Source organism: Gossypium raimondii, chromosome 12 (assembly GCF_025698545.1).
Source record: "Gossypium raimondii isolate GPD5lz chromosome 12, ASM2569854v1, whole genome shotgun sequence".
Lineage (NCBI taxonomy): Eukaryota > Viridiplantae > Streptophyta > Magnoliopsida > Malvales > Malvaceae > Gossypium > Gossypium raimondii.
Window position 1 is genome coordinate 29,218,346 of NC_068576.1, and position 23,856 is coordinate 29,242,201.

General features: G+C 34.2%; 3 protein-coding genes across 4 annotated transcripts; 2 read left to right on the plus strand and 1 right to left on the minus strand.

Annotated features, from left to right (window-relative positions):
- The first annotated feature begins 684 nt into the window (after positions 1–684).
- On the plus strand, positions 685–1,233 carry LOC105762097 (uncharacterized). Its single transcript, XM_012580009.1, has one exon. The coding sequence runs from the start codon at positions 685–687 to the stop codon at positions 1,231–1,233; it is 549 nt and encodes a 182-aa protein (XP_012435463.1).
- Positions 1,234–2,034: 801 nt separating this feature from the next.
- On the plus strand, positions 2,035–4,379 carry LOC105763645 (trihelix transcription factor DF1). The gene is made up of 2 exons (XM_012581928.2): positions 2,035–2,621; positions 2,946–4,379. Exons 1-2 carry the CDS (start codon positions 2,398–2,400, stop codon positions 4,117–4,119), a joined length of 1,398 nt encoding a protein of 465 aa, XP_012437382.1. The 5' UTR covers positions 2,035–2,397; the 3' UTR covers positions 4,120–4,379.
- Positions 4,380–6,442: 2,063 nt separating this feature from the next.
- LOC105763646 (uncharacterized) lies at positions 6,443–18,522 on the minus strand. 2 transcript variants are annotated; one of them, XM_052625091.1, is made up of 7 exons: positions 18,073–18,522; positions 17,525–17,554; positions 16,877–16,975; positions 15,241–15,358; positions 7,242–7,537; positions 7,051–7,105; positions 6,443–6,730 (listed from the first exon to the last, which is right to left on the minus strand). In XM_052625091.1, the coding sequence occupies exons 1-6, from the start codon at positions 18,229–18,231 to the stop codon at positions 7,073–7,075; spliced, it is 735 nt and encodes a 244-aa protein (XP_052481051.1). In that variant the 5' UTR covers positions 18,232–18,522; the 3' UTR covers positions 6,443–6,730; positions 7,051–7,072. The 2 variants fall into 2 exon arrangements, with proteins under 2 accessions (XP_052481051.1, XP_052481050.1); XM_052625090.1 differs by having other exon boundaries at positions 17,525–17,566.
- Between the last annotated feature and the right edge of the window lie 5,334 nt (positions 18,523–23,856).

Here is a 23,856-nt window from a genome sequence, read left to right on the forward strand (position 1 = left end):
AGTAAAGAATAAAAAAAATATGAAGAGCAATAGAGAATATATTTTATTGATCAATAGAGATATTTACAAAGCTTTTTAAAGTTTTGATTTATAAGCATAAGATGTATAAATGAAGTAGAGAACTACTTTTAATGATTATTAAAATTTAAAATACATCAAGACCTTTCTTGATCTTGATGAATATTCAATTAATAATATATTCATAACAAATAAGAATTAATAAATTTTTTTTATTAAATTGAAAGGTGAAATAAATTATAATGCAAATCCAATTACTAGTTCCCAAGCATTTAATACAGATTTAATACAGGCGATGAGAATTTATTTTTGGTGGCTGATTTAATAGAAGCAAATTACAGAATATGGAAGACTGAGCTTATTACCAGATTGTTTCCCCCTGAGATTGCCACAGCCATCTGTTGTATTCCACTATCTGAATATGTTGACGATGATGTGCCAGTTTGGAAAGGAGAACATACATGACTTTACACAGTCAGGAGTGGCTATCAAATGTTAACCTATGCCTCTGATTCTACAGACTCTACCCAAGGTAATATTGACTTTTACAAAAAAATTTGGTCTCTCCAAATCACTCCCAAAAATAAGATAGCAAATTGGAGAATATTACACAATTTTATTCCTACAGCATCTATACTTTACAATAGAAGACTTGCTATTTCCCCTATGTGTCCCCGCTGTAATATTGAAGCTGAGACTCCGCTACATATAAGCACGCGGTGTGGCCCTGCACAGGAAGTTTGGAGACAGGTTAATCTTGAATGGACTCTATCTGGTAACCATGAGGACTACTGGAGCTGGTTTACTCACCTAATGAGATCGAGTGACACCCACGCCTGTTTTACCATCGCCATTACAATTTGGGGTTTGTGGTATGCTCGTAATAGACATGTCATGGAAGGGAAACAACAACATGCACTAGAAATTAGTGCCAAAGTTATCAGCCTTGTTCGTGAACTCAAGGAGTTCAGAGCGAAATTACCCGAGGCAAGGATAACGATGAAGCAAAGCTGGAGCCCCCCGACGGATCCGATGCTCAAGCTTAACTTTGATACTGCTTTTCATGCCCAAAGCCGACAGTCTTCTTCTGGTTTTGTTGTTAGGAACGCCCAAGGCCAGGTTTTGGGAAGTGGTATGGTACGGAACAATTTTGTCTCTGATCCTTTCATGGCTGAAATGCTTGCTTGCCTCGGATGGTCTGCGATTTGCCACTGACATGGGTTTCAAGAATTTAGTGGTTGAAGGGGACTCAAGATCTACTATTGTGCGTATTACTGAGATGGGTAGGGATAGATCTGCAATTGGGGTTTATGTTGAAGAAATTAAGCAAAGAGCTAGAATGTTTGATAAAATAATTTTCAGATCTGTTGATAGGAACGCGAATCGGGTGGCCCATATTCTAGCTAAAGCAAGATCTACTTTCAATGAAGACCGATTTTGGGTAGAGGATGTACCTGATATGGCTGTGTTGGTGGTGAAGGCTGACTGCCCGATCCCAGTTGCGCCGGATTAAGGTTTTTCCGTCCTCAGCTAGGGCTCCTTCATGCTTCGATTTGGAGCTTCCTTACACTCTTTTGGATTTAGTTTTGAAACCCTGGTTTTTGCCTTTTCGTTTCTTTATCTCCTATCCCAGGAAACCGAGGCTAATGGGTATCTTTATTTATTGCGCACCGTTTTGTTTAGCTTCTTTAATAACTGTGCCTCGGTATTATTCAAAAAAAAAAAAACATGAGTTTTAACAATTATTCTATTTAAATTAAAACAAAGTAATATTACTTTCTTAAAAGAATAGTTTTAAGTGATTTTATAATAAAAAACTCAAACTTATAATAATATAATGAAAGAAGTATAATTCTATCACAAATAAAAAAATCATCACATAAAATTTATAAAACATATTTTATATAATTATAAACAATATTAGATTATAAAACACATGAATGAAAATAGGATTATGTAGTATATATTTATAAAAAGTTTAATATTTAATTGAATGGTAAAATAAAAATGTTTAGAGTGGGATTTAAAATTTGAATTATTGTGCCTGAAATAAATTAATTAGGAAATATCAAAGGAAAATAATCAGCTTGGTTTTTGCCCCACACAATGCACCGCAGCAACTCTTCTCCCCATCTTATCTTATCTTTTCTAGAGAAACCCTAATTCACATCTGCCTTTCTTACCTACTTAACCCAATAAAATGGTAGAATTCTGAAGGGAAAGAAAAACTTTACCTTAAACAGAAAAAAAGAATCCTTCCTTCAACTCTAAAATATTTACTTTTTCCATATCTCCAAGGAAGCCCCAATTAAAATTTCACAGTTTTTTTTTTTGCGGGGCTTTGGGGCTGTAAACTATTTTACTGAACTGCTATTCGTGATGATGGAAAATTCAAGTTTCCCAGAAAGTAATACAGTCGGCGACAACGTCAGCTTAGAGAATGAAGAGGAAGCTAAGGTGAAAAATGAAGAGAGTGAAGGGAATTTTTCAGGGAACCGTTGGCCAAGGCAGGAGACTTTAGCTTTGTTAAAGATAAGGTCTGAAATGGACGTTGCTTTTAGAGACTCTGGTGTCAAGGCTCCTCTCTGGGAAGAAGTTTCCAGGTTTCCTTCCTTTCCTTTTCTTCTCAACCATGTTTGATTATTTTTGAAGTAGGAAAATGTTGGGTCCTCCAGTGAAAAAGTGGGGAAATTTTGGGTTTTTGCTTAGCTTGGGATATTGATTTCCTTCTAGTTCAATTATACTGTAAATGCAGTAAAAACGTTTTATGGGTAAAAAACAAGTCTTTTTTTAAAAACTACTTTGTTTCCATTACACTCTCAAAGTTCAGTAATCTTAACAATCTTTTAAATTTTTTTACTTTTATTACATTATTGTCAAGTTAAAGTAATTGATTTCGAGGTGCAATAATGGGATTCCTTTATCAGGAAATTGGCTGAGCTCGGGTATAATAGAGGTGCCAAAAAATGTAAAGAGAAATTTGAGAATGTTTACAAATACCATAGGAGAACCAAAGAAGGTCGGTCTGGAAAATCAAACGGCAAGAGTTATAGGTTTTTTGAGCAATTAGAAGCATTGGATCATCATCCTTCCTTGGTTCCACCTGCCAGTGGAGATATTAACACTTCAGTAGAGCCTTTGAATGTTATCCATGATGCTATTCCATTTTCTGTCCGAAACCCAGCTTCGAATTTCAATGAAACTTCTACCTCAACGACTTCTTCGTCTAGTAAGGAATCGGATGGGACAAGAAAGAAAAAGAGGAAACTGACAGACTTTTTCGAGAGATTGATGAGGGAAATGATGGAGAAGCAAGAGAATTTGCAGAAGAAGTTTATAGAGGCAATAGAGAAGTCTGAGCTAGATAGGATGGCTAGAGAGGAAGCATGGAAGGTACAAGAATTGGCTCGACTTAAGAGGGAACGCGAGCTATTGGTGCAAGAGAGATCGATTGCAGCTGCTAAAGATGCTGCTGTGCTGGCATTTCTACAGAAGTTTTCGGATCAAACGACCTCAGTGCAATTGCCTGATATCTCATTCCCGGTTGAGAAAGTTGTTGATAGGCAAGAAAATAGCAATGGTAGTGAGAGTTATATGCACCTAAGTACCTCTCGTTGGCCTAAAGATGAAGTGGAGGCTTTGATAAGACTGAGGACTAATCTTGATATGCAGTATCAAGACGCTGGACCTAAAGGCCCTCTGTGGGAGGAGATATCAACAGCCATGAAAAAGCTTGGCTATGATCGAAGCGCTAAGAGGTGTAAAGAGAAATGGGAGAATATGAATAAGTACTTCAAAAGAGTGAAAGAAAGCAATAAGAAGCGGCCTGAGGATTCCAAGACGTGTCCTTACTTTCACCAGCTAGATGCTCTATACAAAGAAAAAACTAAAAGGATTGATGGCTCTGGTTATGAGTTAAAGCCTGAAGAACTTTTGATGCACATGATGGGTGCCCAAGAAGAACGGCTGCATCAAGAATCAGCAACAGAGGATGTTGAAAGCGAGAATGTTAATCAAAATCGGGAAGAAAACAGAAACGCTGAAGGAGATGCCTATCAAATTGTAGCTAATGACCCTTCTCCAATGCCAATTATTGGTTGATTAAGACAAATAGTGACTTACTTTTGTCTGTCTAAATTTTGTTTAAGTGGGTCAGAGTCAATAGTGTAGTGTCTGTACAATAGTTGCGTGGAAAGCAGATTTGAGTTATGAAAAGTTCCTTTTGATACAACATGGAGATGGAGGCAACCGAGTAAATGGTTCCTTTCCTTAAATGTATATGTTCTTCATCATTTGTTCTGAATAAGCATGTGAGGCAAAGTGAAGAGTGGAATAAGACGAGTTTGTGTATTTCAAGTAAACGTTTTTCTTTTCTTTAGTGGGAAGTGGTTTGGTTTGCTTGTGTTTTTTATGAATGACTGTTGTAGACCTGCATCAGCAGCGTTCAACAATGCTACAATGTAAAAAGGTTTGCACATTTTGATGAAGTCGTAAACACAGCACTCGTGCACCTGCAATAGGATAACCTTTACACACTCTCAATCTTTGCTGCTATGTTCTTCTCTAGGTTATCATTATTATGTACACTATTTCCTTTTGGATTCATCACTTTCGCTTTCACTTTTTCTAGGCTTCTTTTAATATCATATACAATTCTTCAAACAGGATTTGAGATTGAGAGGTTTCACTTGATTCATTAATCCCAGCATTTATAATATTTTCTCTTATTTAGTTGAGAATATTAACAGTAACGTGGCTTGGGTCTTTTACTTTTCGATTATATAAACACTTGTAGGCAATCCCACAATCAAATCAACTTTTCCTTGTTATATAATTTCCAAATTCAAAAATCCGGGCAAATTACCAATAAAAGCCGTTTTTTTTCAAAATTTACCGAAATGGACCGATTTTTTGATTATTTACCGGAATGGGTCATTTTCCGCGAAATCGCGTCCACGTCGTAGCGATGTCGAGTGCGATGTCAGACATCGCGTCCACGTCAGCGCGATTTGCTTACGTGGACACAAATCGCGCCTACGAGGACACGATTTGCTGACGTGGATGAACAGTTTATGTTTTTAAGCTTGGAAAACTTTGAAAGGCCATAACTTTTCGCTCGGTTGTCCGATTGAGACAATTTTTTTATTTCGAATAACTTTTCGAGATCTATGCGCTGGCAAACCGCCGAAGGCGGTTTTTCGAAGTTTTCATCGAAAAAGATCCTTTTTTGCCCCTAAATTTCGATTTTTTCGGTTTAAAATTGAATTTTGAAACATTCAAATCATTATTTTCCTTATTTATTTGAAGTAAACACGGATATTTTTTCTGAATTGTCTTATATCATCTGTTATAGGTATAAGTTAGCTCATTCCACTTTTGAGAAGTTCCTAAAATTTTCCATTTTATTCAATTTAGTCCCTAAAACCTAAATAGTCATATTTTCAAATCTAAGCTTCGTTTTTTAATTCAAATTCAATTTCATCCTTCCATAACATTCAAATATTCTTAAATACAAAAATTTCATGCTAATTTTGAAATAATTACACTTTAGTCCCTATACTCGTAACTAACAAATTATACTTTACAAATTAGTCCCTATTCATCTCTAAGCAGTTTGTCAGCACGTAGATCTCGAAAAGTTATTCGAAATAAAAAAAAATCGTCTCAATTGGACAACCTAGCCAAAAGTTATGGCCTTTCAAAGTTTTTCAAGCTAAAAAACATAAACTATTCATGCCACGTCAGCAAATCGCGTCCTCTAGGGGGCGATTTCCATCCACGTCAGCAAGTCGCGCTGACATGAACGCGATTTCCTGGCGCGTACCCTGACATCGCGCTGACGTGGACGCGATTTCGCGGAAAATGGACCATTCCGGTAAATAATTAAATAGTTGGCCCATTTCGGTAAATTTTGAAAAAAAAAGCTTTTATTGGTAAATTACCCCAAAAATCCTACATCAAGTGAACGAGACAAGCTGCTTGTTGATTTTATATGCATGCATGCATTACAAAATTAAATTACATCATAAATACTTTCGTTCTATGAAAATTGAGTAAAATTTAGGTAAAAGTACTATGAAAGCTCTTAGGAGTTGAATTACATTTTACTATATTTATTAAAAATAAGCAAATCATATAGATCAAAGAGCAAATTGATTTTTCGTTGAAATTCATTTATTTCTATTATTAAAAGCGATCTCGTACATCAAGATAAGATATACATAGCATGCCATGTGCCACTGTATGATTATTCCATCACCATAACAATTTTAACCATATAAATAAATGAAAATTTTAACAAAAAAGATTAATTTACTTTTTGATCTAATGTACAAAAATTAATTTCTCCAGTTTTTGAATTAAGGGGACGAAATGTAATTTAATTCCTAATATAGGGAACTCCATATTACTTTCCCTGTAAGAATCATCATCAAGATCTCTAATCACCTTATATTTCATATTGAAGTTATACAATCTATGTTCCCTTGTTAAAAAAAAGAAAAAGAAAATACAAGGCCCATTGTCAATTGTGAGACCAAAAACTAAAACTTTGGGAGAACCAACTCGGGTAATCAGTACTGCTTATAAATAGATAGATATTATTCTCTCTGTGTAGCTTAAATTTGAAGGAGCACTAATCACCTCAGGCTAAAGCATTACATAATGATTTGTATGCCGCAACACAGGTCTTAAATTTCTCTTCAGCCATTGCCTGCATAAATGCATCAATATCATGCGACTATTTTGTAGAAAGAATAGGAGAAATAAATCACAGAAGAAAAGATAGATGTAGCAATGGATCAGCAAGCTAAATGAAGCGAATAAGCATTGTTTTCGAAAAGGATCTTTCCTGTGCCCTACTACCCCTCTCGAATTCCCCAATAAACGAACGCACAAATGAAAATATATGAATTTTGTTTCAACCAACAGCCAAAATCATGAAGGGCCTAGAAATGTTTGGAGAATATTCATAAAACTACAACCCACTATTCAATAATTATATATAAATAATATTGGAAAAGTCTAACTAACCTGTGAAGGACTTTGATTTTTATCAGGATGCCACTTTAAAGCTGATAAGCGGAAGCTGCAAAATGATTTTAATAATTTTAGAATACATACCATTAAAAAAAAGGGAGAAAAGGAAAAACTATAATTTATGAAATCTTTAAGTCAGGCCTCTCAAAATTAAAGTTGAATGAAAACACTCAAAGTACTTATGCCTTTTTAACATCTTCGAGCTTTAAGTGGCCAGTTGGAGGCAGACCAAGGATTGCTCTATCAGAACATGATCCTACAGCATATGACTCATCCACAGATTCACTTTCACTAGAAGGCTCCCACTCTTCTGTTCTTTGATTGGTCCAGTCTGATTTTTCTCTCCACTCAAATCCAGATTCTGAACTTCGGAAAGTAAAATCCCCACTAAAAGACCAAGTATAGCATTTCTTCCCAAACACAGTTTGAAACATTGTCTCTGGATGATCAAAGTCATCAGAGAAAATTTTTCTAAACCTTCCTGTGTGTGAAAAAAGGACACATGAGGTACAACTTTGTATAGCAAGCACTTGTAACACGTTAGCACCTATTTGAATGTGGATTTGGTTTTTACCTTGGAAACAAGATAAGCTAGACGTTAATCTATTACCACGTAACAGAAACATTAAAGGTACAACTTTGTCTTTCAACAAAAACATCATAATCAGATCAAATAACAACAGGGGTTACACTTAAATTAAAATGGTGAATTTTACTACGGATGATATCTTGGTATTATTGTCTCAAACAACTGGTTGATATCTCTGTTGCGAGATGGCCATTCATGCATGTGTCGGACAAGCAAAATGCAAACAGATCAAGCAGCTCCGGGGACAACTATAGTGTGAGTCATTTGGCTGACTGGCCAAATACAAGAAGAATGACAGACTGCCAGTTGGCAAACTATCTAGCAGAAAACCATTGGCGGATTGTCCAAATATGAACAAGACTCGCAGACACACAAAATGCGAGTTGTCTTGCTGATTGGCACACTCTAAGCTATTAAAGGGCAAGCCATCAAGGTGTTAACCAACCATGCCAAGTTGAGTTGCGGTAGACTGCCCCGATGTTTTTGATACACGTTGGCAAGTTGCTAACTTGTTTAGAAAAGTTGGTAGCTTATTTTATTTATCTTAAATTTGATAGGATAATTTTAGCGGTGCTGATTGGACAAAAATCAGCCAATGAGTAATTTCAAGTTCCTAGGCTTGCCAACTTGTCAATATTTTTCCTGTATAAGGCTACACTTTGTAGGTAAATCATGTACAAAAATTAGAAAATATAGCAAGTCACATTTGATTGTTCAATTTGGTTTGTCTATCCTTTATTCCTTACAAAGAAAAATCAACAATTGGTATCTAGAGCCAATCATCTTGGAGGGTCATTTTTCTTTGTTGTTACCATTAAAATGTCTTCAGCTAGTTTTACACCCCCTCCACCACCAATTTTTAACGATGAAAACTACCATATTTTTGTAGTTAAGATGAAGACTTACCTACAAGCTTACGACTTATGGGAGGTGAATGCAGATGTCAAGCCACCACCGTTGAAAGCCAATCCGACAATAACACAAATCAAACAGCATAGTGATGATCGTGCTATAAAGTTCAAGGCGAAGTCATGTCTTCAGAATGATGTTTATGGTATGATCTTCACTAGGATCATGGCCTACGAAACTCCAAAGCAAGCTAAGGACAAGCTGAAGGAAGAGTTTCAATATACAGAGAAGACAAGGCACCAACAACTTATCAACTTGAGAAGGGATTTTGAGAACTTGAAAATAAAGGAGTCTGAGACTATCAAACAATATTCCGACAGAATCATTGCTGTTGTAAACAACATCAGATTACTTGGAGATTAATTTGCTGATAGTAGGGTAGTCGAGAAAGTCATCACAACTCTTCTAGAGAGGCATGAGTAAAAAATATCCTCTCTTGAAGACTCGAGAGACCTATCTATGATCTCTCTATCAGAGTTGATAAATGCCCTGTATGCTGAAGAACAGAGGAGATTAGCAAGGCAGGAGGAGCATACTGAAGGAGCCTCTCAAGCAAGAAATAGGGAAGGCTCGAGCTCATCAAATTACAAAAGAAAAAGAAAGGCTGGACAGACAAGAAAGAAAAGCCAAGGAGAGATGGTTGAAAAAGAAGTATCCGCTATGCTCTCACTGCAAAAAGACCACTCATTTGGAGAAATACTACTAGTTCAGACCAGACGTATAGTACAGAGCTTGCAAGCAGCTTGGTCACATGGAGAAGGTATCAAGAACAAAGTACGGACACAAAAATCGCAGCAACACAATGCTCAAGCTCAAACTGCTGATGGGAACCATGCTCAAGAGGAGCAAGTGCTCACAACTTCATGTTTTACATCAAGAAGTAGAGTCGCAAAGGGTTGGTTGATTGATAGTGGATATACAAACCATATGACCTCAGATGAAAGCATCTTCAGAAAGATTGACAGAAGCTGCATTTCAAAAGTGAGGATCGGAAATGGTGAACTCATTCAAGCTAGGGCCAAAGGTGATGTGTTGATCAACACGCCATCAGGTACTAAAGTAAATACATATGTTCTTTTAGTGCCTGAGATAGATCATAATCTCCTTAGCATTGGTTAATTGCTTGAGAAGAAATACTCTGCTATCTTTAAAGATAGTGACTGCACTATATTTGATTCATTGAGACAAGAAATTGTGACAGTTTCAATGTTAGATAGATGCTTTGTGTTGGATTGGAATTTGACAACCTTGAATGTCTATACCAATTTAGTTGATGAAACAAATCTTTGGTACACAAGATTGGGACATTTGAACTATAAGTCCCTTCAAATGTGCAAATCAAATTTAGTTGAGAATATGACCAGAATTGAATATCAGAATTGGCGTTTGCGAAGTCTGTCAACTTGGGAAGTAGGCGAGGCTTCCATTTTCAGCGAATAAAGCTTGGTGTGCCAATGGAAAACTAAATTTGGTCTATTCTGATGCATGCAGACTCATGAAGACACCTTCTTTGAATGGAAGTTGATGTTTCATTCTGTTTATTGATGATTGCACAAGGTATTGCTGGATTTATTTTTTGAAACAAAAATCTGATGTAACTAAAGTTTTCCATAAGTTGTACAGGTTGAAAGTCAGATAGAACACAAGATGAAGATGATAAGATCTGATAATGGAACCGAGTACATTCAAACAAGTTTGAAAGCTATTTTGAAGAAGCCGAGATTCATCACCAGCTCACTACCATTTACACCACACAGCAAAATAAAGCATGTGAGAAAAAACAGGACTGTGATGGACGTGACGTGACGTCTGTTGTTTGAAAGCAAGCTGCAAAATGAATTTTGGGCTGAGGCAATAAACACTTCAGCCTATCTGTTGAATAGATTGCCAACCAAGGTTGTGAAGGAGAAGACTCCATTTGAAGCTTGGTTCGGGTACAAACCTTCAATCTCTCACTTAAAAGGATTTGGTTGTATCTTTTTTGTTTATGTTCCATGGGTGAAAAGAAGCAAACTCGAAAGAAGATCGCGGCCTGGGATATTAGTTGGAAACAGTAGCAATAAAAAGAGTAAAAGATCTATGACCCTTTTTGTAAGAAAATTATGGTGAGTAGGGATGTGTTTGACAAAGAGCAAACATAAAGATGGGATGCTACTGAAACTGAGATGTTCAATCAAGAAGAGCTTGAACAAGGGTTACAGCTTGCAAATGAACAATTTGAAGAAGACTTTAATGACATACTAGTAAAGGGCATGCAACCAATTGCTGAAATCTATCAGAGGGCTGATGTAGCAGTTCTTGAACCATCGAGCTTCGAAGAAGTTGCAGCACTAGAAGGCTAGATGGATGCAACGAGAGCTGAGCATGATTCGCAAGAACAAGACATGGGAGCTAGTTGATAGGTGTAATACCCAAAAATTTCTACAGTAAAATATTATCTTTGATATAATAAAATAAGGAAATAAAGAGACAAAAAGGGAAAATTTTAGAGTTATGTCAACATTGGGAAGTATATTATGACATATTAGTTCAAGAAAGGATTAAATCGCAAAAGTGAGAAAAGTTTTGTTGCCGAAGAGTAAATACTGAAAAATTGAGGGGTTAAAGTGTAAATATGAAAAAGTTGAAAGATCAGTGGTGTAAATATTTTAAGGGTGGAATGATCTAGAAACCAAGGAAAATGGATGGATTAGAACCAAATTGAAAAAGGTGAAAATTTTTGAGGGACCAAATTGAAAATGGCAGGGTTGGATTGATTTTGGAATCCCCTATTCTAACTTTGATAAATCATTATAAATTGTAAAAAAAATTGTAATTTGTAATTTATATGATTAAATTCCTTAATGAGTCTAGTTTCAAGAGAAATAAATGACACTACCATGAGAATTTTGTACTAAGAGATATTTGATTTTTAGTGAAGAGAGGTCAGAAACGGCAGACAGTAAAACAATGGAATCTTTAAAGAATAAACTGTACCAATTGACAAAACTAAAAATTCTGAAAATTTTATGGTAAAAAGATATATGAGTCTAGTTTCAGGGAAAACTAATAGTGCATAATTTGGAGTTCTGTAGCTCCAGATAAAAATAATTTAGTGATACTGACTCGGATAGACAGCTTTGAATATACTTAAGGGTGAATAATGAAACTTTAGAAAATGTTATTTCTAAGAGTGTTAAGTACATTAAGGATGTGGAATGGAGTGGAGGAGGAGGAAAATATATGTGAATATTCGATAATATGAGTTTATTTTAAAAATAGCTAATTTACATGTTTTAGGTTCGGGACTAAATTGAATAAAAGTAAAATTTTAGGGTAATTTTGTAAATGAAAAAAATAACGAAATTTCAAGAATTGAATAGTTTTATTGTCTAAATTAATAAATCGAATGAAATTATTAATTTAGATCAAGATCGCGTGGAAAGTCGAGGGAAATGAAAAATTTTTAAAATGCCCCTGTATCATGGTATTTCTGCAATTTAGCCTAGTAAGTTTGTATTACTGTAATTCAAATCTAATTATTATTAATTATTGTGTTTTAATTGAAATACATGGTAATTGCTAGTGATATGATTTGAATTGTGAGCATGAGAAATTGTGAACTAAATGAAATGAAAATGAAGCATTGAATTGCATGGGTATGTATCTGGTCTAGTATGCCCTATTTATTATGAATATAATATTTTAAGGATATATTGTGAAGAATTATAAAAGCATGTTAAAAAAATTTGAAAGTTTTAATTTAGATGAAATTTTATAACTCAGTTAAATACGTTTACAAGAGTATGTGTTCTAGTAATGCCTCATGCCCTATTCCGGCGTCGAATACGGGTAAGGGGTGTTACAATAGGTCATCATATAAAAGGGTTATTGGTGTTAAATGGGTGTTCAGAACTAAGCTCAAGGCTGATTGTTAAAGGTTTTAGTCAGCAATTTAGTGTCGATTACTTGGAGACCTTTGCTCCAGTAGCAAGACTGGATACGATTGGAGTGTTGTTAGCTTTGGTGGCTTAAATGGGTTGGAAGATCCATCAGCTAGATGTCAAGTCAGTTTTTTTAAATGTCAAGTCAGTTCTCTTCAAAGGATGTGAAGAGGTGTATAGGCTTAAGAAAACCTTATATGGGCTAAAACAGACTCCAAGAGTTTGGTATGCAAGAATTGATGATTACTTACAAAATTTAGGGTTTGAGAAAAGCCTCAATGAGCCAACTCTTTATGTGAAGAAGGTTGAAAGGTCACAACATTAATAGTTTCTTTGTAATCGGAGCTGTGATGATTTGGTGAAGGAATTCAAACTGCAGATGGAGAAAATGTTTGAGATGTCAGACCTTGGGATATTTCCTAGGCATGAAAGTGCAACAAGTTTAGTAAAGGATATTTATCAGTCAGCAAAGCTTTGCCTTGAAGATCTTTGAAAGTTTTTGCATGGAAAGGTGCAAATAAGCAAGCACGCCTGTAGCACTTGGAGAAAAGCTTAACAACAATGAAGATTTTGAGAAGGTCGACAAGAAGAATTACAGAAGTCTTATTGGTTGCTTGTTGTATTTAACAACAACACGAACTGATATTATGTATGCAGTAGGTTTGTTATCGAGGTTTATGCACTGCTACAATATACCACATTTTAATATTGCTAAGAGGGTGCTAAGATATATCAAAAGAATCGCCAACTTTGGTGTTTGGTTCATGAAGGTAGATGTATTAAAGCTTGTTGGCTACAGTGACAGTGATTGCGCAGGATCAGTGGATGTGCGAAGCACCTTTAGATACCTCTTCTCACTTGGTTCTGGCGTGTTCTCCTAGAGTTCCAAAAAGCAGTCAACCAAGCAATTTGGTTGAGAAAACATATAAGTGACTTGAATCTTGAATAGGATGAAACGACATAGATTTTGTGTGATAATCAATTCGCTGTTGCAATTGTGAAGAACCCTGTCTTCCATGGAAAAACAAAACATTTCAAGATCAAGTATCATTTTGTGAGGGAAGTCGAACAGAGCAAGAAAGTGACTCTAGTTCAATGCAGCACAGAGAGTCAGCTGGCGGATATTCTGACCAAGCCTCTTGGAAAAGCAAGGCTTGAGAAGAATGATAGTCTATCAATTGGCAAACTATCTAGCGGACAACCATTGGCGGACTATCTGGCGGATTGGCCAAATATGAACAAGACTCACGAACACACAAGACGCAAGTTTTCTTGCTGATTGGCATACTCTAAGATATTGAAGGGCGAACCATCAAGGTGTTAACCGACTATGCCAAGTTGAGTTGCTGCAGAGTGTCCTGATGTTTTTGATACATGTTAGCAAGTTTCCAACTTGTTTAGAAAAGTTGTTAACTTATTTTATTTATCTTAAATTTGATAGGATAACTTTAACGGTGCTAATTGGACAGAAATCAACCAATGAGGAATTTCAAGTTCTCATGCTTGCCAACTTGTCAATATTTTTCCTATATAAGGCTACACTTTGTATGTAAATCATGTAAAAAAATTAGAAAATATAGCAAGTCACATTTGATTGCTAAATTTGGTCTGTCTTTCCTTTCTTCCTTACAAAAAAAAAAAAATCAACAAACTTCTGATTTTATGTGGGTTATTGCCCCTTGTATTCTTATGCATTTGATAGATAAATATGATCTTTGCAAATAAGAATGGAAAATAACAGTTAGCTTTTGATACCAAGACCCTAATAACAGAATTCAATAACTTTTTCTATATCATGATGAGGTCCAACATTCTACTAAACAAGAAAAAGTTTTGACCGATGGGCATTTCACTAATGATATCAGGATGCTACTTTCAAAGAACCAGCTGTAATTTGAAGACCTAAATTCAAATTCCTTGCCATCCTTTGTCCTATTAAATTGTGTCAGAAAGAAACGATGGAATTCAGTTACTTGTGATCATGTTAGTTGTCCGGGACTCTGTGTTAAGTACTCATTATTATGAAATAATACATAGATGAATAAAACATAAGATTTTACAGACAACACCAGATATAATATGCATAACTTTAAAAGCTATTTTATGAAAACATAAAGGGTGGCAACTATAGTAAGAATTTTAAAATGAGAACCAAAATGGTTTTAGCCATTAAATCAAAATAAGTGGTTCTAAGCCTTAGATTTTGTATTTATCTTACCTTATTAAAATAAAACTAACAACGCCCAATCTTTCCCTTCTTTTTTTCTTTTCATCGTAATTGAAGTATCAGGTGAAAAATTTTGGACAATTTTACTTTCAGATTTAATTTCTTTTTTTAGAAAAAAATTGGAATGGAAATTAAAATATTAGAGGGTTATTAAGATTAATCAATTTGGGTATTAGGCATTTGTTTTTCTTAGATTGAAAAATTGGCCGACTATTTCATTCTAAAAGAATTGTGATTTTTTCTTGGTTAAATACCTAAAATTGATTAATCTTAATAACCCTAATATATTGCTTTCCATTCCAATTTTTTCCTAACAAAAAGAAAGAAATTAAATTTGAAAGTAAAGATTATCCAAATTTTTTCTCCTAAGACTTCTACACAGTTAAAAAAAAAGAACGGAAAGATCTGAGTGTTGCTGGGTTTAAAATATGCCCAGTTCAGCTGTGAAAACAGTGCATAAAAGAGGCTTTGAAAAAATCACTTAAAGAGACAAAAATATGACAGTAATAAAAATGGAAGTGGAAGCTCATGTTTACTTTTTTTATGGTTAGATTTCCTAGTATGTTGGCCAGAAAACCTCGACTGCCACTTCTTAACAGAGCCATCTGAATCCCAACCTTCTGTCCTATCAAATTTCCATATTGGATCATCATCCTAGAAACAAGCAAAGGCATGCATTACTTTATATTGTAATTTCAGGAACTAATGAAATGTGTAAGCTCAGTCTCTCGTATAATGTAATGGAGAAGCAGGATAAAGGTATTCATCCCATACACTTGAGATTACTGATTAAATAAATGAAAATTAGGGTTAACAGAATGAGATCAAACCTGTCATTAGCCATTTCTGAAAGGCTGTGACCTCACTCTTTCAATGGCCTAACTAAAACCATAGGCTTCTTCTATAATCAGAGCCTATTTGGATATTTTATAGGAACGTAGTATGAAACAATAAAACTATAATTTTAGATTACATTTGAATTACAGCAATGCAAATAATGAACAAATTAAAATTAATTCCAAGGCATGCACTTATTTTGACGACCAAGAAAAATTCCAGCTTGGCTTGCTATTAGTCGATTACAACTTCTTCTGTAATGTAAACATGAGTGAAAATGCCAAAACAAGAAATGTGGTTTATGAGCCAACTATAGATGTAGGTTGGTCACCTTCATACTTTTGCTTAGAAGAACAGTATCCAATATTAGCTCCACTGAAAAGAATAATTCAGATGCACTATCCTAGATAAAATGATTTGCCTAAAGAGGGAAAAATGTTAGGGACACTTATAGCAGGCACAAGAAGTAAATCAATTAGTAAAAATTAGCATAAATAGAATATTTATTGAATAAGGAATCTTCTTTAAAGAATCCCAATATATTAGCAGTATGCCTATGAATTAGGAGTCTTCCCTATTTTACTAGTTTCCTTACTTATCATATTTTACTAGTTTCCTTACTTATCATATTTTACTAGTATACAAGTCTGTAAATCTCTATTTAAGAGAGCTATTTTCCTATTAATAAGATCAGCAGAATTTATACTTAACCTATGAGATTTGGATCTCTGTCTAACGAGTTCTAAGGTATCAACTCCCTTCGACAAGTTGAACTCTATACAGGATAGGTCGCTCAAAAAACAAGAAAAATGAAGATAATCCCTCTTCTCAACGTGACTTAGTTGTAAACCGTTCGGTGACTCAATCCATATCTAGGAAACATAACACAAAATCCACTAAAATCCATAAACCCTGCAGATTTAGTACAAAACTGGAGTTTATCCAAGGTCCTTTACATAATCAACATACTTTTAGGACCTAGAACCCATTTCATTTGTTAACCAACATGTCAAAACATTTACAATTGGGTCAACTTGTAGTCTGTTTACTTACAGAACACTCAAAGAGTTGTAGTACTTTTAGCATAAGCAGAATTAAACCATATCGATTGGACTCTTGCAATAGAAACTCCAAAGCATTGGGCAGAATGTTGGTCAATTGTTTGCAAAATAATGTAAAAAATCCTTGGTAAATCAGAATAAACAAATAAAACCATATAAAATGATAAATCTGAACTTTTTACCAAAATTACACTGTGAATATAAAATAAACAACGGAACCACACCTTCAATAAGATAAGGGTTCATAAACAATCAAGAGTCCAGAAAAGTTTACCTGAAATGAAATAGTTGAGGCATCGCTATTGAAGAGAAGGTTTCTCAAAGCTCTTTTTGTTTCAGCTCGCTTTTGACGCATTGCATATCTTACGTAACTCTGCATACAATATTTGAAATGCCAGAGAAGTTCTATTTTTGAAAAACAAATAAAGAAAGTAAACTGACAGAAGAAGACAAAATGTTCATACGAAGCAACTTAGGAAGAATGAAATTAACAAATAGCAATATCTTAACCTATTAGTAGATAATGTCCACCACACGATCAATGTAAACATTCAAAGTACTCATGGTGACCTGAGGTGCATTAGGTTTCTATTTGCACTAAATGAAGATAGGAACATTCCCAGCCTAAGCAGAACAAGCATAAACCTAGAAATCCAATGACTATAGCTCAGCTATTAGACTTGAACTTGCATTTAGTCTACTAAAAGTTATCATAAAATTGCCTATCTTCCTTTTTACTATTTTACTTTGGTTAAGGGAGATTCGAAAACTGCTCTTAGCACACCGAAATCATGCACCGACTGAGCCCAGCCAAGAACAATATCAATACTAAGACACACCTATCTCATGCAATAGGATCAAGAAAATTAAGAGATACACGCACAAACAATTCCACAAGTATTAAGGCCCCAAAGCTGCATACCTTAGTTGGTTGTCGAGTGCTTCTTTCATCCTGCAAAAATAGCTTTAATTGCCAAACATTCTTGTATAAGAAAAGACATACAGACTTTGTCCTAATTCCTAAACCAAAATTTTAATACGCCTATAGCTCAATTCTAAGCCGTTCTTGGTCCAGAGAGGGAAAGATGTAGAAATAATTGTTCACACAGAAGACAACTTACTTTGATCAAACATAGGGCCAGACAATACGGGGAATAAGGTTGAACATTACAAACAGTAAGCATAAAGAGTATACGATATCTAGTTAACAATAAAGCGATTTGCTCCATTGGCAGAACAGATCAATCAAAAATCACAAAGCAGAGATTTTTAACATAAACCAATCATGAAAACATTGAAACCCGTTTTTTTTCCTTCTTAATTCTTATACAAATTCATGAACTTGCAATTGGGAATATCCTATTCAAAGCTATTCAATTAAAATAAAATCCGAACCCTCCCCCCAAACTCACCCATAGAATTCAACGTATAAAAAAAACTTATAAACCAAGGAAAACGGAAAAGACTGACAAAATTCCATTTGCTCTTCCATTTTTCACAGGTAAAACGGGTGGAATGGAATGAAACGGCATGGGTTGTAGCAACAGTAGCCGTTTGTTTTGCAGGTAAGAAAGCTGGAACCAAGGAACTCTTGAGTAGAAAGAGGTTACGCCATCTATAGAATTGCATAATTGAAGAAACCAAAACCAAACCACCTGCCTTAAGAAAGCTCTGGGTTTTGTTCTTGGTGGTAAATAGATTTGGTTTTAACTTATTTACAAATGACAACAACAAGATGGTTTCACGGGGTCGAGAACATAGCCTATATGGTCTCTTCCTCTTCCCTTCTCTTCGGTCTCCTTTTCTTTTTTGGTTCGATCCCCTTCTCTTCGGTGTATCTCAGTTGCTTGTTCAACACATATAGAATAGAAAGTTATGAGTAGAAACTGTAGAAACGTGCCCTCTATTTCAAGATCAAATTTCTTCGGTTAAATGGAAAGTGATTCTAAATTTAATTGCTGAGCTTTAAAAAATTTCGATTCATTTATTAATATTTTCTATTTTCTTATATCAATAATTCTAAATGAGATTATTTCTTTTTAAAATAAATTATTAAATAACAAATACTTGTGTAGATTCTAAAGAATAAGTTCTATCAACACAATAGAGGTTTTAGCCTCAACATCAATAAGCTATTATGATAATTTGACAATTTATTTTATCACAACTCAAACATGACATATTTGGAATAATTGCAAGCCCTTAATACGATAAAGAAATTAGCCCCGGATGGTCTAAAGTGACGAGCAAAAATCGGTAAAAGAGTCGAGCATTCACCAAATTAGAGACATCAACAAAACTATCCCTAAAATCATTTGTAAAATTAAGGTTATATGTATAAACAATACTAAAAAATGTGCTATAAAAATAGGCAAAAACTTTTAAAACTGAAAATTTATTAAACAATAGAAAAAAAACATATAAAACTTAAGATAACACTAGTTCAAATCGACTTATGAAATCATTTGTTATTTTGAAATACTTTCAAAATAGAAATAAATTAAGAAACTGACGAAAAGCCACCCACTTTCCAAGAAAAATTGCTGGTGGGCGGTGTAGTTTTAGCAAACGGTAGACACTGTTATCTATCAATCACAACTTGTGAAGACAACAAATATACCCACAAAATGAATTTGTAAATTGAAAAAGGAGAAGACATGTGGAGTGAATGAGTAGGAGCAAGAAACGATTGGTGGGGGGAAAAAAAGGCAGGCGATAACTAACCCGGAGGCTAGCACCTTGCTAGGCAAAACAAAAAATAACCAAACGACTTGAAGAAAATAATGAAAATTTTAATTAGGACAATTTTTTCAAAATGAGATTATTTTTTAAATAGATGAATACCCAATTAATGATTCATAATTTGGGTTTGATTTACTCTCTAATGATTCAAAATTTATTTATTTATTTATTTTACTAAAAGATCTACTAACTATGATGCGGGAGGATAGGAATGACCACATTATAGCTCGAGAAATTGTGCTATAAACTTTCCTATTTGGTTTTTACTCTGTCGCCAATTTTTTTAAATGCAAATTACTATTAATGCTAATAGTGTAATATTAATACTAGACATATGTCAATCAACTCATCTTGTTGTTTGATAGATTAAATTAAAATGCAAAGATGAATATAAAATTGCCTAAATGGATAGACTTTTTTTTAAATGAACTCGTAAAGATTAAATTTTCAATACATGATAAATGCCATTGAAAAAGCGAATTGATATGAATTTTATATTAATTCACCTTTATTTTCAATAATAATTTTTAATTTATATATTTATCATAATACAAAATTATTATTCTAATAATTAAATATCTATATTAGTTTGTTATTATTTTCTAAATATTAGCATTGTTGAAATGTTATAAAATTAAATGCTATATACAACTAAATTTGTATATCATTAAAATTTGTCTCATTTGTATAAAAATATTTAAAATTTGTTTCATTTTTATGAAATTATTTTAATAAATTATTAATTTTAATATGTATTGATAACATATTATAATTTCATTTATTTAAATTAATATTGTAAAAACTTAAAATTTTAATTATTTAGCATTCTAAAAATCAACATATTATTAAATAATTGATTAAAATACTTATTGTTAATAATTATTGTAAATATAAGAAAATTATAAGTTAAGCTATAATATGTTAAATTATTTATTACTCTTTACTAAATTATTTATAAGATTTTGTTCAGAAAAAAATACTTGAGTCCAATTTATAATGAATATTTAACAATATTGCAAGATAAAAGTAGAAATATATGAAAATAAATGGAAACTTACCATAAACATTTCATTTCACCTTTCTACGTGACTGATGTGTAGGCTATAGAACTGCTCATAGATGATTTCGTTTAACACCCTTTTTGGTGGGCAAGTCGGTTCTTCAAGATCAATCGCTACACCCGTCTTCCTGCACATCTCTGTAGTTAAGTGCAAATATGGGAATCCTCATGTGTGCCCTCCGACACATTGCCGCATGTTTGCGAGGATCTTGTCTCCCACGTTGATCTACCAACCCTGCAAGATAGCATATAATAAAAAAGCACAATCATGGGTAACTTCTGTGACGTGCTGAGCAGGGAACAATTTTGCGCTAATAAAATACATCCACATTTTGGCCTCTGGGGTCATAATTGATTGTTCGAACCTTAACGGTTCTTTGGTTATAGTCCGAAGGACCCATGTACCTCTGCCTTTGATTAAAAATTTTATTATTTCATCGTATTCCACCTCACTATTTTGTAAATTTTCGTAAAATTTCGAGGTATCGTGAGAAGTCCTATGAAATGTCTCCGTTGCAACAGAGGAGGCATCTTTGAAAGTGCCTCGCACAAAGACTTTGTTGCCTTGTCCCTCTAGGAAATTCGCGTAAAATTCTTGTACAATCTATATCATAGTCTATTTTAAAGGTTGTTGGAAAAATTGGGACCACCTTAATCGGTTGACCCTGGTTATGATCGGATTGTGAAATAATTGCGTGGAAAGATTGAATCCACGCTCAAGAATTAGTGGTTTGTCCACAAAATTATCGGCTTGGGTGACCTGACGTCAAATGTAGTAGTTATTTTAGGTCATTTTTGCACTTGATGAGCTTGTTTTCTAACACTTTTATAATTAACTATTACATTTTTTTATATTAGTAGGTTGGGAATTAAATATTAATAAAATAAGTGTTTTTATGCATTTTTTTGTTGTTTTGATAACCCGTAAGGCTGACTTGGGCCTCATGAGTGACTAATGAGCTAATTAAGTGTGTAGGATGCCAATTTAGGTCCATTAATACAAAAGTTGATGATCGAACTATGAGACAAGGGAGCCCAGTAGGCTAACGAAGTTGCCAAGGCAAGAAATACACTTAACGCCGTGATGATGAGCTTCCTCTCGTCACGATGACGCAGTGAATATAGAAGGGCATTCACGATGGTGGCATTGTGACGAGGAGCCTTCCCATGTCACGAAGATGCGACGATGGAAGGCCAAAATATGGTTGATTCTTTGGACGACACTTTTGGGAAATTTCTTCATTTAGACCCTATCATTTATCAGAACATTGTATTAATTGGTATATCAGTGTATCTTTGGTTGAATGGTCACTAAGTACCTGTTGCCTATATAAGCAACCTTAGGGTCACAAAAATTGTGTGCAAACTTAGACAAATAATTTTTCTTATTCAGTTTTCTTTATATTTTTTTCATGTTCGTTTAGTCGAAACTTTTCTATTTTGATGTGAAGACAATTGTAAGCGGAGATTGCTCTGACACCGCGCTTCAATATATATTCATGAGCTTTCTTCTATCTATTATTCTTTTATTTATATTTTCGTTAACCTTACCAATTAGCGTTTGTATGAATAATTGAATAGATTATTGCGTTTATTTCATATCTTGCATGTTTCGGTTAATAAACTAGTTTATTTGTTAAGTGATTATTTATTAAAGAGTACTTAGTATATTAGGGAGTGACGCCCTTGATAGAACATCGAGATAGGTGAGACTGAAAGGGTATCCTGTCATGTATAACTAGTGCCAACTGGTGAGATTGGGAGGGTATCCATATGCCTAAAAAGAGAATGGAATGGTGACTTAGGGGGTAATCCTTAGTGAAGATGAGACCGGAAGTGTATTCTTAACTAAGGGTGATAAACAACTCAATCTAAGATAATTAATTATTTAATTAGATAATTAGGGATTTAATCGATCATAGGCTAGAGGCTCGCATTGTCAACATTAGGAATATGAAATTCCATTAAGTTAATTTAGGTTTATTAATTTAATTAGTTTAATTAAAATATTAATTTGGATTCACACTACTAATATGTGACTCAATTAGATTAGTAATTATTTTCTATAATTAACATAATAAGAGTTTCTCCAATCTGCAATCCATTGGGTACGATCCTCAAAATACTTACTAGTGTTTCGTTGTAAACTTTACTATAATACAATTTGACCCGTACTCTTGCAGACACCGCCGATTTAATTTTATATATTTTTGGTGTGATATTTATACTATAAACAATAACACGTGTATAGGTGGTCATAGAAACATAAGTCTAAATTTAGGAATAATTGGGGGTTAAATTAAAAGAAACCATAAGTTGGTGGTTTCTACTGAAAAATCAAGAAAATCTTATGGCTAATTTGGACATAGTTGAGTTTCGATTCTGGTTCAGTAGAATGAGAACCTATTGGTTCTTTAGTGGGAGACAAATTGATTACTAATGGATGATTTTTATAAGGTTGAAGATCGTGCATGAAGGGCTATAAGTAGTTGAAAAGTGAATTCCCAAGTTGAATTCTTCTCAATTATGTTTTATTTTCTTCTCTTCTTCATCTTCTTCTTTGGTTTCTCCGAACAAGAGATAATTATAGAAAGCTCTATATGGAGTGGTGATCATGAGGTTTGAGTCATAAAAGTAGAGAATCCAACAAGTTGGTAAGGTTCTAAGTCTTTTGGTGTTTGTAAATTTAAGAAATGAAGTTAAAAATTTTTAGAACCTTTGAGGGGTTCTGCATGTTCCTGGAAATTGAGTTTTTAAGATGGAATGCTAAGTTTAATTTTTGACTTTGGTTGTCATGCTTAACTGCCAGGAGAATGAAAGCTTTGGCATTCGAAAAAGCTAAGCTGATGAGGTAAAGAAGCATCAGGTGAGTTTATAAACTCCATTCCTGGGATGTTGTATGGCTGGCATGAATCTATGTTGAGTTCAGAGAGAGTTTTGTAATGATGTTTGACCTTTGCTGATTGAGAATATGTTGTATGTATAAGATTGTGTAGGTATATGATATCTGCAAATGTATTCTGATATGCATGAAATGGTTATAATTCCATGTTAAAAAAAGTAGCGTACTCCATTATAATATGTTTACGAAATGCATGTTTATAACGGTAGAGTACAGAGGGAAAACTTTTTATGGGTTAGATGAAGTTAGGATTTGGCGATGTATAGGTTTGGATGAATGGTTTTTTGAAATGTAATTTTTGTTTACCGCAACCCAAAAATATTGGGTGCAGACTGTTATGTGCGAAGCTCCAGGCCTTACAGAATGGACACTATGGTGTTCAAGCATCAAGCTTAAAAGTGAGGTGGAATGGATGGGCTGTAATGAGGTATAATGTATAAGACCATAGCTCGGCTATGGCAACATAGAGAGTTCGCCAAGACATTAAACATGGGGTATAATGTGTAAGACCATAGCTCGACTATGACAACATAGAGAGTCCACCAAGACA

Bases quoted from the DNA above. Each gene is read 5' to 3' on its own strand.
- LOC105763646 (XM_052625090.1), bottom strand. From the start codon at position 18,231: ATGCAATTCTATAGATGGCGTAACCTCTTTCTACTCAAGAGTTCCTTG. The intron at 17,567-18,072 runs GTCAGTCTTTTC...TGGCAATTAAAG, and splicing joins GGAAGAGCAAATGGAATTTT to CTATTTTTGCAGGATGAAAG. The intron at 7,538-15,240 runs GTAAACATGAGC...TTTCACACACAG, and splicing joins GAAATCTAACCATAAAAAAA to GAAGGTTTAGAAAAATTTTC.
- LOC105763645 (XM_012581928.2), top strand. From the start codon at position 2,398: ATGATGGAAAATTCAAGTTTCCCAGAAAGTAATACAGTCGGCGACAAC. The intron at 2,622-2,945 runs GTTTCCTTCCTT...TTCCTTTATCAG, and splicing joins CTCTGGGAAGAAGTTTCCAG to GAAATTGGCTGAGCTCGGGT.
- LOC105762097 (XM_012580009.1), top strand. From the start codon at position 685: ATGTGTCCCCGCTGTAATATTGAAGCTGAGACTCCGCTACATATAAGC.